General features: G+C 42.3%; 1 protein-coding gene across 1 annotated transcript in view; it reads left to right on the top strand.

Annotated features, from left to right (window-relative positions):
• The first annotated feature begins 4929 nt into the window (after nt 1-4929).
• Nucleotides 4930-13874, top strand: part of pigg (phosphatidylinositol glycan anchor biosynthesis class G (EMM blood group)) — a 115251-nt gene continuing 106306 nt past the window's right edge. Inside the window, exons 1-2 of the mRNA XM_029726577.1 lie at nt 4930-5444; nt 5685-5890. Coding sequence (XP_029582437.1) covers nt 5291-5444; nt 5685-5890 — 360 coding nt within the window. The 5' untranslated portion in view covers nt 4930-5290. The remainder of the gene's footprint in view (nt 5445-5684; nt 5891-13874) is intronic.

The following is a 13874-nucleotide window of genomic DNA, read 5'->3' as shown; positions in this document are numbered from 1 at the left end:
CCAGTGAACCATTGCATTTATGTTCCAAATTTTGTATCAAGACTGCCCAAATGTGCCTAATTAATAACTTTTCAAGTTCATAACTGTCACGCCCTGACCTTAGAGAGCCTTTTTATTTCTCTATTTGGTTAGGTCAGGGTGTGATTTGGGTGGGCAGTCTAATTTTCTATTTCTTTGTTTGCCGGGTTTGGTTCCCAATCAGAGGCAGCTGTATATCTTTGTCTCTGATTGGGGATCATACTTAGGCAGCATTTTTCCCACCTTAGTTTGTGGGATCTTGTTTTTGGTACTGTGCTGTGTAGCCCTACTGAACGTTACGTTTCATTTGTATTTGTTTTGTTTTCGGTGTTCATCTAATAAAGTATGATGTACACCTACCACGCTGCACCTTGGTCAGATCCTTCCATCAACGTACGTAACAATAACTGTGCACTCTCCTCAAACAATAGCATGGTATTGTAATAGCTACTGTAAAATGGACGGTGCAGTTAGATTAACAAGAATGTAAGCTTTCTGCCAATATCAGATATGTCTATGTCCTGGGAAATGTTCTTGTTACTTACAACCTCATGCTAATCGCATTAGCCTATGTTAGCTCAACCGTCCCGCGGGGGACCCACCGATCATGTAGAGGTTTAAGGTTGCGGTGACACATCCATAACATGAGCAGAAACCAGATTACATACCAGAGAGATTATTATAGACATCAAAAAAGCCAGTCAGTTGATTATTGACAAGTTTTTCCAACACTTTTGATAAACAGGGAAAAAATTGTTTCCAGCTACTAGTTTCCATGCACATGTTTTCACTTGAGAAGTACTGTAAACATCTTAGCTAGATGTAAAATTGCGCGTCAAAAACTTCAAAATTACAGATTTCTTGATATATCTTATATTTATTCAGACTTTTTTCAGGAAGTGTTATTACTATGTCTTCTTTGGGGTTTAGTGGCAGTTGGCAGCCAATAAGTTGCATTACCGCCCCCAACAGTACTGTGGTCTGTTGAGTCCAAATTACATTTTTGGTTCCAACCGCCGTGTCTTTGTGACACGCAGAGTAGGTGAGCGGATGATCTCCGCATGTGTGGTTCCCACCGTGAAGCATGGAGGAGGAGATGTGATGGTGTGGGGCTGCTGTGCTGGTGACACTGTCAGTGATTTTATTTTAAATTCAAGGCACACTTAACCAGCATGGCTATTACAGGATTCTGCAGTGATACACCATCCCATCTGGTTCGCGCTTTGTAGGACTATCATTTGTTTTTCAACAGGACAATGACCCAACACACCTCCAGGCTGTGTAAGGGCTATTTCACCAAGAAGGAGTGTAATGGAGTACTGCATCAGATGACTTGGCCTCCATAATCACCTGACCTCAACCCAATTGAGATGGTTTGGGATGAGTTGAACCGCAGAGTGAAGGAAAAGCAGCTAACAAGTGTTCAGCATATGTGGGAACTCTTTCAAGACTGTTGGAAAAGTATTCCAGGTGAAGCTGGTTGAGAGAATGCCAAGAGTGTGCAAAGCTGTCATCAAGGCAGCGGGTAGCTACTTTGAAGAATCTTTGATTTGTTTAACACTTTTTTGGTTACTACACAATTCCATATGTGTCATTTCATTGTTTTTATGTCTTCACTATTATTCTACAATGTAGAGAATAGTAAAAATAAAGAAAAACCCTTGAATGAGTAGGTGTGTCCAAACTTTTGACTGGTACTGTAGGTCCGGCCAGCAGCCAAGATAGCTAGGTCCAGTCGGCCTGCCAGATGAAAGAAAATAACTGGAGCGCTGGGTCAGCCACTCTTAAATAGCACCTGGGCCAGCACAGGTGAAACACCTTCCCACTAACAAGATGGCAACTGTCACAGGTGCAACACATACTGACTAACGAGGCGACACCAAACGGTGCACCCTATGTGCTAATGTACTATACGTGTTCAATTCCAACCTCAAAACATAAATGGAAAAACCTAAACCTGCAACACTCTGTGCTGGCACAGATCTCCAACTCACAGTCATCCTCTCAGGATCCCTCACCCTTGATCCATCCTCCTCTAGTTTCTTCACTGCCTCAGCATATGACACCTTCTGCACTAAACTGACTCTAGCCACCTCAACCTGCCTCCTTCGCTCTGGATACTTCTGATCCCCAGCAACATGGGCACACCTACAGTTGACACACACAACTTTATCCACCTAAACTACACAGTCCTCTAGGCCATACCCTCCCTGCACACATACCCTCCCTGCACATCTTGGAATCTCCCTCCTACAAACTGCTGCAATATGACCATAAACTTGAAACAGCGCAGTGGATTCGACACAAAAGCTCTAACAGGATAACTGATATATACTTTTTTTCTTTCTTTTTTTTCTTTTTACTTTTACCCATTTTCTCCCCAATTGGTAGTTACAGTCTTGTCTCATCGCTGCAACTCCCCTATGGACTTGGGAGAGGCGAAGGTCAAGAGCCATGCGTCTTCTGAAACATGACCCTGCCAAGCCACGCTGCTTCTTGACACACTGCTTGCTTAACCCAGAAGCCAGCTGAACCAATGCGTCGGAGGAAACCCTGTCAAACTGACATCCGAGGTCAACTTGCAGGCGCCCGGCCCGCCACAAGGAGTCACTAGAGCACAACGAGACAAGGAAATCTCAGCCGGCCAAACCCTCCCCTACCCGGATGACACTGGGCCAATTGTGCGCCGCCTCATGGGTCTCCCGGTCACGACTGGCTGTGACACAGCCTGGGATCAAACCCGAGGCTGTATTAATGCAGTCTCTTAGACCGCTGCGATGCAGTGCCTTAGGCCGCTGCACCACTCGGGAGGCCCACAACTGATATATCCTAACATGACTTTGTTGGGTAAAGACTCTGACTAAAAACTCTAAAAGACAATGACTCCTCTGTTTCAAAAACGCTCACCACCGAGTCTGTGTCGCACCAAACGGCAGGCATCACAAACACCAGGAATCTTCAACTTCAATTGCTCCACCTCCAAACTTAACGCTACTTCAGAAATCCCAACTTTCAATGGTGCCCTGTTCCTAAAGAGCAAAGCACGAAACAGATCTTGACCCAAGTTGCGTGACATGTAGTGCCTGCTCCCTTCGGTCAGAAGAAACACAAACAAATATCACAAGTCCACTACAGGTTACCTTCACTGATTCATCTGCACCCAACGCCTTTCCCACCCATCCTGAAACCACAAATGAATCTGCCTAAAGGCAAGGATCCACTTTCTCCAAAATTGTCACACCTACTGGACCAGATTCTTCTTTATCATGTCCATTGATCACTGGTTCGGGTTCCGAGCTCTTCACCACATCTTCCATTTCACCTCCAGAACTCGGTCTGGCGCTCGGCTCACTCTGTTTGCACTTGACACCAATCTTTTTTGAAACCCCATCTCCATTTTTATTGCCATATTCCTCAAATTCAAATCCAACCTCTGCTTTCCTCATTCTCTTCGATCTCTTCTTCCACTTTTCCCCCTCCATTCCTCCTTAGAAATCCATCTTTCTGTGTCCCTGTCCCAATATTCCTCCTCTCCTGGTTTTGCTTGCGGCCCGGTGGCATCCCGACTTAACTCCATCTCATAATCATCCTGCTCACCTTAGAAACGTGTCCTCTCCAGGCGCTGACATTTTGAGAGCATGAGCCTCCTATCCGATTGAGGGAAAATGTTTCATTATGGCTATGTTGTTGCTACACTGGCTCAAGAAGGACAAACAACAGTAATATTGCTGCTTTTTTCTTGTTTTTTTAAGCAAAGGGAGTATGGGAGTATGCAAGTGCAGAAGTTTCGCTTCTGGGTACATACTCTTTAGGGAGTATGCAAGCGCAGAAGTTCGCTTCGCCTAGCTGAGTTCTGATAGGAGTAAACTGAACTTAGTTATGCGGGCGCCTTTACTGTTGAAAAGTGATATCCCAGGTATAAATACAGTAAAGTACACACACTAAAGGGTAAAAAAAATATTAAGAGGAAAGGCCCACCCCCCCACTTGTGCTGTGTCATGAGGATACCTGGATTCCCTATTGAGATGTGACTTTTGTTAAGCAGCATACCAGCCTACATCCCACTGCTGGCTTGCTTCTGAAGCTAAGCAGGGTTGGTCCTGGTCTGTCCCTGGATGGGAGACCTGATGCTGCTGGAAGTGGTGTTGGTGGGCCAGTAGATTGGGGACACTGCCCTGTGTAGGGTGTTGTCTTTTGGATGGGATGTTAAACAGGTGTCCTGACTCTCTGAGGTCATTAAAGATCCCATTGCACTTATTGTAAGAGTAGGGGTGTTAACCCTGGTGTCCTGGCTAAATTCCCAATCTCGCCCTCATACCATCACAGCCACCTAATCATCCCCAGCTTACAATTGGCTCATTCATCCCCCTCCTCTCCCCTGAAACTATTCCCCAGGTTGTTGCTGTAAATGAGAATATGTTCTCAGTCAACTTACCTGGTAAAATAACGGTAAAATACATCAGGTGATAAATGAGCTGAAAAGGAGACTGGAGTAGAACATTAAGGTTAGAATTGGGGGAGGGAGCTGATTTTAGATTTGTAACCAGGGGAACCTTCACCTCAGAGCTTTACAAAATAAATCATTACAACAAACCACAAGCTGTTTTATGTTGTATCCAAAAAGGTTGGCCTAGCTACAGTATTTTACCTAACATTACAATGCCTACCTACAAATCAATCTTTTGACCATTCAACATATCACAAACATGTAATACATTTAACTTGTCTTTATTTAAAAAATCACAAATATATATTTAACTTAAAATCACAAATATCGACAATAGCTTGAATCTTTTCAAAACATGTTTCACTCAATGATGTGTATATAAATCATTGGCCGTATTGTGATTATTCTCGAAGTTTACACAAATTTCATGTACATTCTTTGACTGCTTCGACTACCCGTAGCTGGTTTAACCCAACACGGACATGAGTCAAAACACCAGTTGACAGCTTCAGCTCCTGAAATAATTTTTCAACTGGTGTAAACACATGTTTTGCAGTGGTGATGAATATGCCACAAAATGTTTTGTTTGTTATTGTAAAGAAAAACTAATTTTGCAAAATTGGGGCGAGTTAGCGAACTAGTCGGTGGGAGAGCCATTCATTACAGCAAGCTAACTGCGAGCAAGCAAGCAAGCTCTAGCTAGCTAACGTTAGCTATCAGTGTAGCTAGTGCAAGAGTCAGAGGATTAATTCAAACGCTGTTGTCAAGAAAACGTGTATCCTTTCATATCATAACAGTCGGCTAGCAAGCCAGCCAGTCAGCAAAATGAGGATACGGTCGTCTGTTTTTGCCTGTTTTTGTCTCATACTGGAAGTATTAGGCATTGCCTTGTTTCTTAGGGGATTTTTCCCAGTCCCTATCAAATCTTCTTTTTCATCGAAGAGCAAGTTGTCAGATGTTCCGCCTGAACCCTTTACCGGTATGTTGTGTTGACATGATCTAGCTATACTCCCAATTAGTGTGATATTGTTATACTGTGCTCTCAGCTAGCTATGTTGATGTTGTGCATTGGATAGCTAGCTAGCTAATTGCTTGAATGGCAAGGTAATACAGTCATTATTTTGCACACAGAATAAATGCTATCCTACCCATTTGTTCCTCAGTGTTGTCTACAATGGCTATAATGTGTTGGTAACTGGCATTTTCTTTGGCATTGCAGGGAGATCCCTCAACTCGTCCAAAGTCCCGGACGCCCTTTTCAAGAGAGTAGTGATAGTGTTGATCGATGCTCTCAGGGAGGACTTTGTGTTTGGTCCAAATGGGAGAAAATACATGCCATACATCAGGCACTTGGTGGAGAGGGGCTCCACACACAGCTTTGTGGCGAAGGCAAGACCTCCTACAGTTACAATGCCCAGAATCAAGGTAAGAATGTGAAACACCACCATAACTAACTCTTATTTATGGTTCAGGGTTTCAATTCTTCGGACTGACTCTTTTCTCTCTATATCAATGATGTCGCTCTTGCTGCTGGTGATTCTCTGATCCACCTCTATGCAGACGACACCATTCTGTATACTTCTGGCCCTTCTTTGGACACTGTGCTAACAAACCTCCAAACGAGATTCAACGCCGTACAACACTCCTTCCGTGGCCTCCAACTGCTTTTAAATGCTAGTAAAACTAAGTGCATGCTCTACAACCGATTGCTGCCCGCACCCTCCCTCCCACCCGACTAGCATCACTACTCTGGACGGTTCTGACGTAGAATATGTGGACAAAAACAAATACCTAGGTATCTGGTTAGACTGTAAACTCTCCTTCCAGACTCACATTAAGCATCTCCAATCCAAAACTAAATCTAGAATCGGCTTCCTATTTCACAACAAAGCCTCCTTCACTCATGCTGCCAAACATACCCTTGTAAAACTGACTATCCTACCGATCCTTGACTTCGGTGATGTCCTTTACAAAATAGCCCGCAACACTCTACTCAGCAAACTGGATGTAGTCTATCACAGTGCCATCCGTTATATCACCAAAGCCCCATACACTACCCACCACTGTGACCTGTATGCTCTCGTTGGCTGGCCCTCACTACATATCCGTCGCAAAATCCACAAACTCCAAGTCATCTATAAGTCTTTGCTAGGTAAAGCCCCGCCTTATCTCAGCTCACTGGTCACCATAGCAACACCCACCCGTAGCACGCGCTCCAGCAGGAATATTGCGCTGGTCATCCCCAAAGCCAACACTTCCTTTGGCTGCCTTTCCTTCCAGTTCTCTGTTGCCAATGACTGGAACGAATTGCAAAAATCTCTGAAGCTGAAGTCATATCTCCCTCTCTAATTTTAAGCATCAGCTGTCAGAGCAGCTTACCAATCACTGTACCTGTACACAGCCAATCTGTAAATAGCACACCCGACTACCTCATCCCCATATTATTACTTACACTCTTGCTCTTTTGCGCCCCAGTATCTCTACTTGGACATCATCATCTGCACATCTATCACTCCAGTATTAATTCTAAATTGTAATTATTTTGCCTCTATGGCCTATTTATTGCCTAACTCCCTACTCTTCTACATTTGCACACACTGTACATAGATCTTTCTATTTTCCTTTTCTTTTGTGTTATTGACTGTATGTTTGTTTGTGTAACTCTGTGTTGTTTTTGTCGCACTGCTTTGCTTTATCTTGGCCAAATGAGAACTTTTTCTCAACTGGCCTACCTGGTTAAATAAAGGTGAAATAAAAAAAAATTAAAAAAATTGTGGTATGGGAATTATAACCCTTTACAACTTCATTGTAGAAAAGATGACTCCCATACTCACGACATTGCAATAAATATGCAGGGGTTTTCTTTTCTATGGTGAATATGTTGCTTTGTGATTGTGACACAGTCAGGTATACCTTTCATTGGTTGTTATATGTTCAGGGTTTAACCTTGCATGATGCTTGTTCACCCACCCAGCTGTGCCCAGTTCCTATTGATTGAGTTGTAAACCATTATGAACTCCGTCAGCAGACCAAACACAAAAGTCCTAAAATGTTTTTTTTTCTAATTCAAAATGTGAGCCTGTGTGAACTGATGTTTTTTTAGAGAACTAACCCAAGTGATTTGCTGTATTGATTAAAGGTAGACTCAGTGAAATTATGTAGATGCAAAAAAGTAAACAGCATAGTGGGTCAATTTCCACAACAGTGTGAGGCTCAAAGCTGGGGAACTCAGTCCGTCTTTCATCTTACTCTTGAAAGTTGCATACTTTAGAGAGCTATTTTTAACTTGTCCAGCTCAACTAGCCCATGTCAGCTAACGTTTTTTAGCTATGTTTCTTTAGCCCATAGATTTTGTTGTAATGTTTGAGTCACTCAAATATCACGAGTACACATTAGACATGACAAAATGTATAGAATTGCAAGAAAATTTGCCTTAAAATGGCAACATTTTCTCCTTACACCATGCCAAAACATTTTATAATTGCAGGAAATAAGCTTTAAACCTGCAAAATGTTCTGTCCACCAACAAGGTGGATGTGAACAGTTTGTATATTTGTATTTATTATGGACTCTTCCTGGGGTCCAGCAAAACTAAGGCAGTTTATACAATAAAAAAAAAATTACATTACATTGACTGTGTGTCCTCAGGCCCCTACTCCACCACTACCACATATATATATATACAGTACAAAATCCATGTGTACGTGTGTGTATAGTGTGTATGCTATCGTGTGTGTGTATGCCTATGTTTGTGTTGCTTCATAGTCCATAAGGTGTTAATGAATAGACACCTCACGTCGGTTTCTAAATAGCGATGGCAGTTGGCTTTAATTTGAATGATAGCTTAACCTTCAAATCCATGAATTCATGTGAGGTCAGAGATGTTTGTGGGAGGAGCGCCTCATTATTTCTTTTTCCTAGCCACTGTAGTCTGAAAATGACAGCTGGGTTAAGTCCCAACACGAACACTGACACTAAACCAGAGATACTGATCTGTTATAAGCAATCGATTTTGTGAGATCGTGATGACTATACATTTTAATACTAACATCACCAATCTGAGGTAAAAAAGGATGTGTATTTCCTGTAATTGTTGTGCGGTAAAAACGTTAAGTCTCTAGTAACATGTCCTGTTCACCATAGGGAAATTAGCATAATTAAGCAATCATGCCCGAGGGGGTGTGGTATATGGCCAATATACCACGACTAAGGGCTGTTCTTATGCACAACGCAACGCAGATTGCCTGGATACAGCCCTTAGCGATTGTATATTGGCCATATACCACAAACCCAGAGGTGCCTTATTACTATTATAAACTGGTTACCAATGTAATTAGTAGTAAAAATAAGTTTTGTTATACCCGTGGTATACCCATGGTATAATCTGATATACCACGGCTCTCAGCCAATCAGAATTCAGGGCTCAAACCACCATTTAAATGATTCATAATGTAAAAATAATTAAATATTTAGAATGATAGTAAATGAAGCACACTCACAGATTTTTACGACAATTACATATATTTCTCACTACTTTAACCATGGAGTTTAAAAATGTTCCTAAACACAATTGAACCAACCGCTCTAGACTAGAGCTTCCATAGTGACTGTGTAGCAGCCTGAACTTTTGACATCTCTCGTATTAGTCACCACTTAGGTCATTAAATCTATAGATTATGTGGTTCAAAGAGACACAGAAAAGTTGTACTCTACCACCTTATTCTGAAGACATTTGATTACATTACTCTACTTTTAAAATGTCAACATGGATCTAGCACCAAGTAGGCTAATTAGGCCTAATAGGTCAATTCTAGATTTTCAATGTAAACTTTGATTCAAACAGCTGCCACAAATAGCTTACACTGTATAAGCAGTAAAGAAGAATCAGCAGAACTTTGAGACGTTCTCATTCCTACCAGAAGATGGCAGTGTAAGATTGCAGTCATGGAATACTGCGTCTTCCCAAATCACTGCAGTGCACCCAATCAACTGGTATGACACAGCCAACTAACTCAAATCAGAATCACCCAGAGAACCAGCCCATTCATTAGGAGTACACCAGCCAGCCTCTGGCTCTCTGACAGGAACGATCCCAGAAAAGGCTGTTTGGGGAAGGATGTAATTGAGAGAATCGTTGAGGGAAAATAAATATTTCATTGGATATACAGTTCCAGTCAAAACTACTCATTCCAGGGTTTTTCTTTATTTTTATTATTTTCTACATTGTAGAATAATAGTGAAGACATCAAAACTATGAAATAACACACATGGAATCATGTAGTAACTAAAAAAGTGTTAAACAAATCAAAACTATATTTGAGATTCTTCAAAGTAGCCATCATTTGCCTCGAAGACAGCTTTGCACACTCGTGGCATTCTCTCAACCAGCTTCATGAGGTAGTCACTCGGAATGATTTTCAATTAACAGGTGTGCCTTGTTAAAAGTTAATTTGTGGAATTTCTTTCCTTCTTAATACGTTTGAGCCAGTTGTGTTGTGACAAGGTAGGGGTGGTATACAGAACATAGGCCTATTTGGTAAAAGACCAAGTCCATATTATGGCAACAACAAAGAGAAACGATAGTGCATCATTACTTTAAGACATGAAGGTCAGTCAATCAGGAACATTTCAAGAACTTTGAAAGTTTCTTCAAGTGCAGTCACAAAAACCATCAAGCGCTATGATGAAACTGGCTCTCATGAGGACCACTACTAAAGGACACCAATAAGAAGAATATACTTGCTTGAGCCAAGAAACACGAGCAATGGACATTAGACTGGTGGAAATCTGTCCTTTGGTCTGATGAGTGAAAATTTGAGATTTTTGGTTCCAACCGCTGTGTCTTTGTGAGACGCAGAGTAGGTGAACGGATGATCTCCACATTTGTGGTTCCCAGCATAAAAGCATGGAGGTGTAATGGTGTGGGGGTGCTTTGCTAGTGACACTGTCAGTGATTTATTTAGAATTCAAGGCACACCTAACCGGCATGGCTTCCACAGCATTATGCATCGATACGCCATCCCATCTGGTTTGCGCTTAGCGGGACTATCATTTGTTTTTCAACAGGACAATAACCCAACACACCTCCAGGCTGTGTAAGGGCTATTTGACCAAGGAGAGTGACGGAGTGCTGCATCAGATAACCTGGCCTCCACAATCACCTGACCTCAACCCAATTGAGATGGTTTGGGATGAGTTGGGCGGCAGAGTGAAGGAAAAGCAGCCAACAAGTGCTCAGCATATGTGGGAGCTCCTTCAACAATGTTGGAAAAGCATTGCAGGTGAAGCTGGTTGAGAGAATTCCAAGAGTGTACAAAGCTGGCAACAAGGCAAAGGGTAGCTATATATTTTGATTTGTTACATTTTTTTTGGTTACTACATGATTCCATGTGTTATTTTGTAGTTTTCTTGTCTTCAACATTATTCTACAATGTAGAAAATAGTTAAAATAAAGAAAAACCCTTGAATGAGTAGGTGTGCCCAAACGTTTGACTGGTACTGTATATATTGCCAGAATTGTACTCTGAATTGTAGAGCTGCTCTTGTGTTGTGAGGCACATAGGAAAGGCTTTTGTGGCTCAGTTTCCTGTTGTTGATAATAGGCATACACTCACACAGGCCCATTCCAATTAGTTTCCCTGGATTATTTTCACGTCTCCTACCCACTTAAGTGATAAGAGAAAGTATTTTCAGGACAGAATAATGCCTTTGCAGGTAAAGCAACGGTGTGTTCAGAAGTCACCCAATCAGAGTTGAGAAGACCTTTGCAGAAAGGGAGTTCTCTTATGAGTTAGATTGTATATGGTTTATTCCTTTGACAAAGGTGAAATTGGGGCCATTTGAAAAAAAATATGGTGTCGAGGTAAAGACCAAGCCTGTATTTTTGTCTCTGTCTATTTTTGGATGTCTTTCTCAGGGTCACCATACTTTACTGGCTATGCTGTCTCAAATACTGCAGTTGGTAGTGTGTGATCCAGACTTAATAACAATGAAATGAGGTGAAGCCTATGTTATTAAGTGAAGACCAGTGAGTGAACACAAGCTCATCACAGGACTAGTGGTACTTGATGATTCCCTGATTGTAAATGTTTGCCACTGCACTCATCATCGACAATGACCGTTTGCGCTTTGCTTTGGTCCAGAAATGGGGAAATTAAAGTCAATCTCTACTTATCAGGTACGAACGCTTTCACACATGCCCTCAGGTTGCACTGTTGAAAACACTTATGCGTGAAGGAAATATTTAGTTTATTTTTCTCAGATTGACAACTTGCTCTACACATGCACAAATTGAACTCATTAGCATTCCAAAGACTTGCCCGTTCCCAGTAGGAATGTTCTGCTTCTGAAGAATTACCTCTCAGCTCTAGCTCTGCCTTTCCCATCCATATCCGTTCATTGGAATGGACACATAGGAAAATGTTTTTGTTGCCGGTGTATAATTTCCAAGCCGTCAGTTTCACTGTAACAAGAACATACTGCTAGAAGAGAGACGATTTGGTGAGGGAAGAAAGAGTAAAGGAATTCGGTGGACTTCTTCCAAATGAAATATCTTGCCTGAATAGGCCTATGTGTTCCAGTAAAGGGAATTAGGCTATCTGCTCTCAACATTTAGACAAGGCATCTCTAAATCTCCAGGAGTGCCACTTTAAATTGAGAATCTTCATTAAGCACGTTTAAATCAAATCAAACTTTATTTGTCACATGTGCCGAATACAACATACCTTACCGCTTACTTACAAGCCCTTAATCAATTGTGCAGTTCAAGAAAGAGTTAAACTAAATTATAGAAATAAACTAAATTATAGAAAGTAACACAATAAAATAACAATAACGAGGCTATATACAGGCGGTACCAAGTCAATGTGAGGGGGGTACAGGTTAGTCGAGGTAATTTGTACATGTAGGTTGGGGGGAAGTGACTATGCATAGATAACAAACAGCGAGTAGCAGCAGTGTAAATATCCAGTTGTATAGGCTTAGTCTGGGTCTGGGAAACCGGCCCGAAATCGTGAAGACCTGTCTGCTCATGATGACTCTAAATTGGACACAACTTCCATGAGGGTTGCAAGGATTTGCAGCATTTGGATTCATCCACCTGTGAAATGCCAATCAGGATCATTGGGATTATGAGAAAGATGTTTTGACAAATCAATCAATAAATCAGACATTAGCCTTTTTTATTCCATTATAATAGGAAGAATGGGGAGTTTCTTTCAGTTCTGCTTTAGATCCATTATACATTTTCATCTCAATGTACCTTTCCCTTGAATGTTATGTTCACCCATAGTGATGTGTGTGTGTGTGTGTGTGTGTGTGTGTGTGTGTGTGTGTGTGTGTGGTTAGTCATCCTTATCAGTAAATAATGAAGATGACAGTTGCTCAGGAAGGAGGATATAAACTCAGCAAAAAAGAAAGGTCCTCTCACTGTCAACACCGTTTATTGTCAGCAAACTTAACGTGTTAATATTTGTATGAACATAAGATTCAACAACTGAGACATAAACTGAACAAGTTCCACAGACATGTGACTAACAGAAATTGAATAATGTGTGCCGGAACAAAGGGGGGTCAAAAGTAAGTCAGTTTCTGGTGTGGCCACCAGCTGCATTAAGTACTGCAGTGCATCTCCTGCTCATGGACTGCACCTGATTTGCCAGTTATTGCTGTGAGATGTTACCCCACTCTTCCACCAAGGCACCTGCAAGTTCCCGGACATTTCGGGGGGGAATGGCTATAGCCCTCACCCTCCGATTCAACAGGTCCCAGACGTGCTCAATGGGGTTGAGATCCGGGCTCTTTGCTGGCCGTGGCAGAACACAGGAAATCACTCACAGAACGAGCAGTATGGCTGGTGGCATTGTCATGCTGGAGGGTCATGTCAGGATGAGCCTGCAGGAAGGGTACCACATGAGGGAGGAGGATGTCTTCCCTGTAACGCACAGTGTTGAGTTTGCCTGCAATGACAAGCTCAGTCCGATGATGCTGTGACACACCGCCCCAGACCACGACGAACCCTCCACCTCCAAATCGACCCCGCTCCAGAGTACAGGCCTTGGTGTAACGCTCATTCCTTCAACGATAAATGCGAATCCGACCATCACCCCTGGTGAGACAAAACCGCGACTCGTCAGTGAAGTGCACTTTTTGCCAGTCCTGTCTGGTCCAGCGACAGTGGGTTTGTGCCCATAGGCGACGTTGTTGCCGGTGATGTCTGATGAGGACCTCCTTACAACAGGCCTACAAGCCCTCAGTCCAGCCTCTCTCAGCCTATTGCAGACAGTCTGAGCACTGATGGAGGGATTGTGTGTTTCCTGGTGTAACTCAGGCAGTTGTTGCCATCCTCTACCTGTCCCGCAGGTGTGATGTTCGGATGTACAGATCCTGTGCAGGTGTTATTACACGTGGT

Source organism: Salmo trutta, chromosome 3, assembly GCF_901001165.1.
Source record: "Salmo trutta chromosome 3, fSalTru1.1, whole genome shotgun sequence".
Taxonomy (NCBI): Eukaryota; Metazoa; Chordata; class Actinopteri; order Salmoniformes; family Salmonidae; genus Salmo; species Salmo trutta.
Note: the sequence above shows the minus strand (reverse complement) of the source record. Positions and strands in the feature narration are given on the sequence as shown.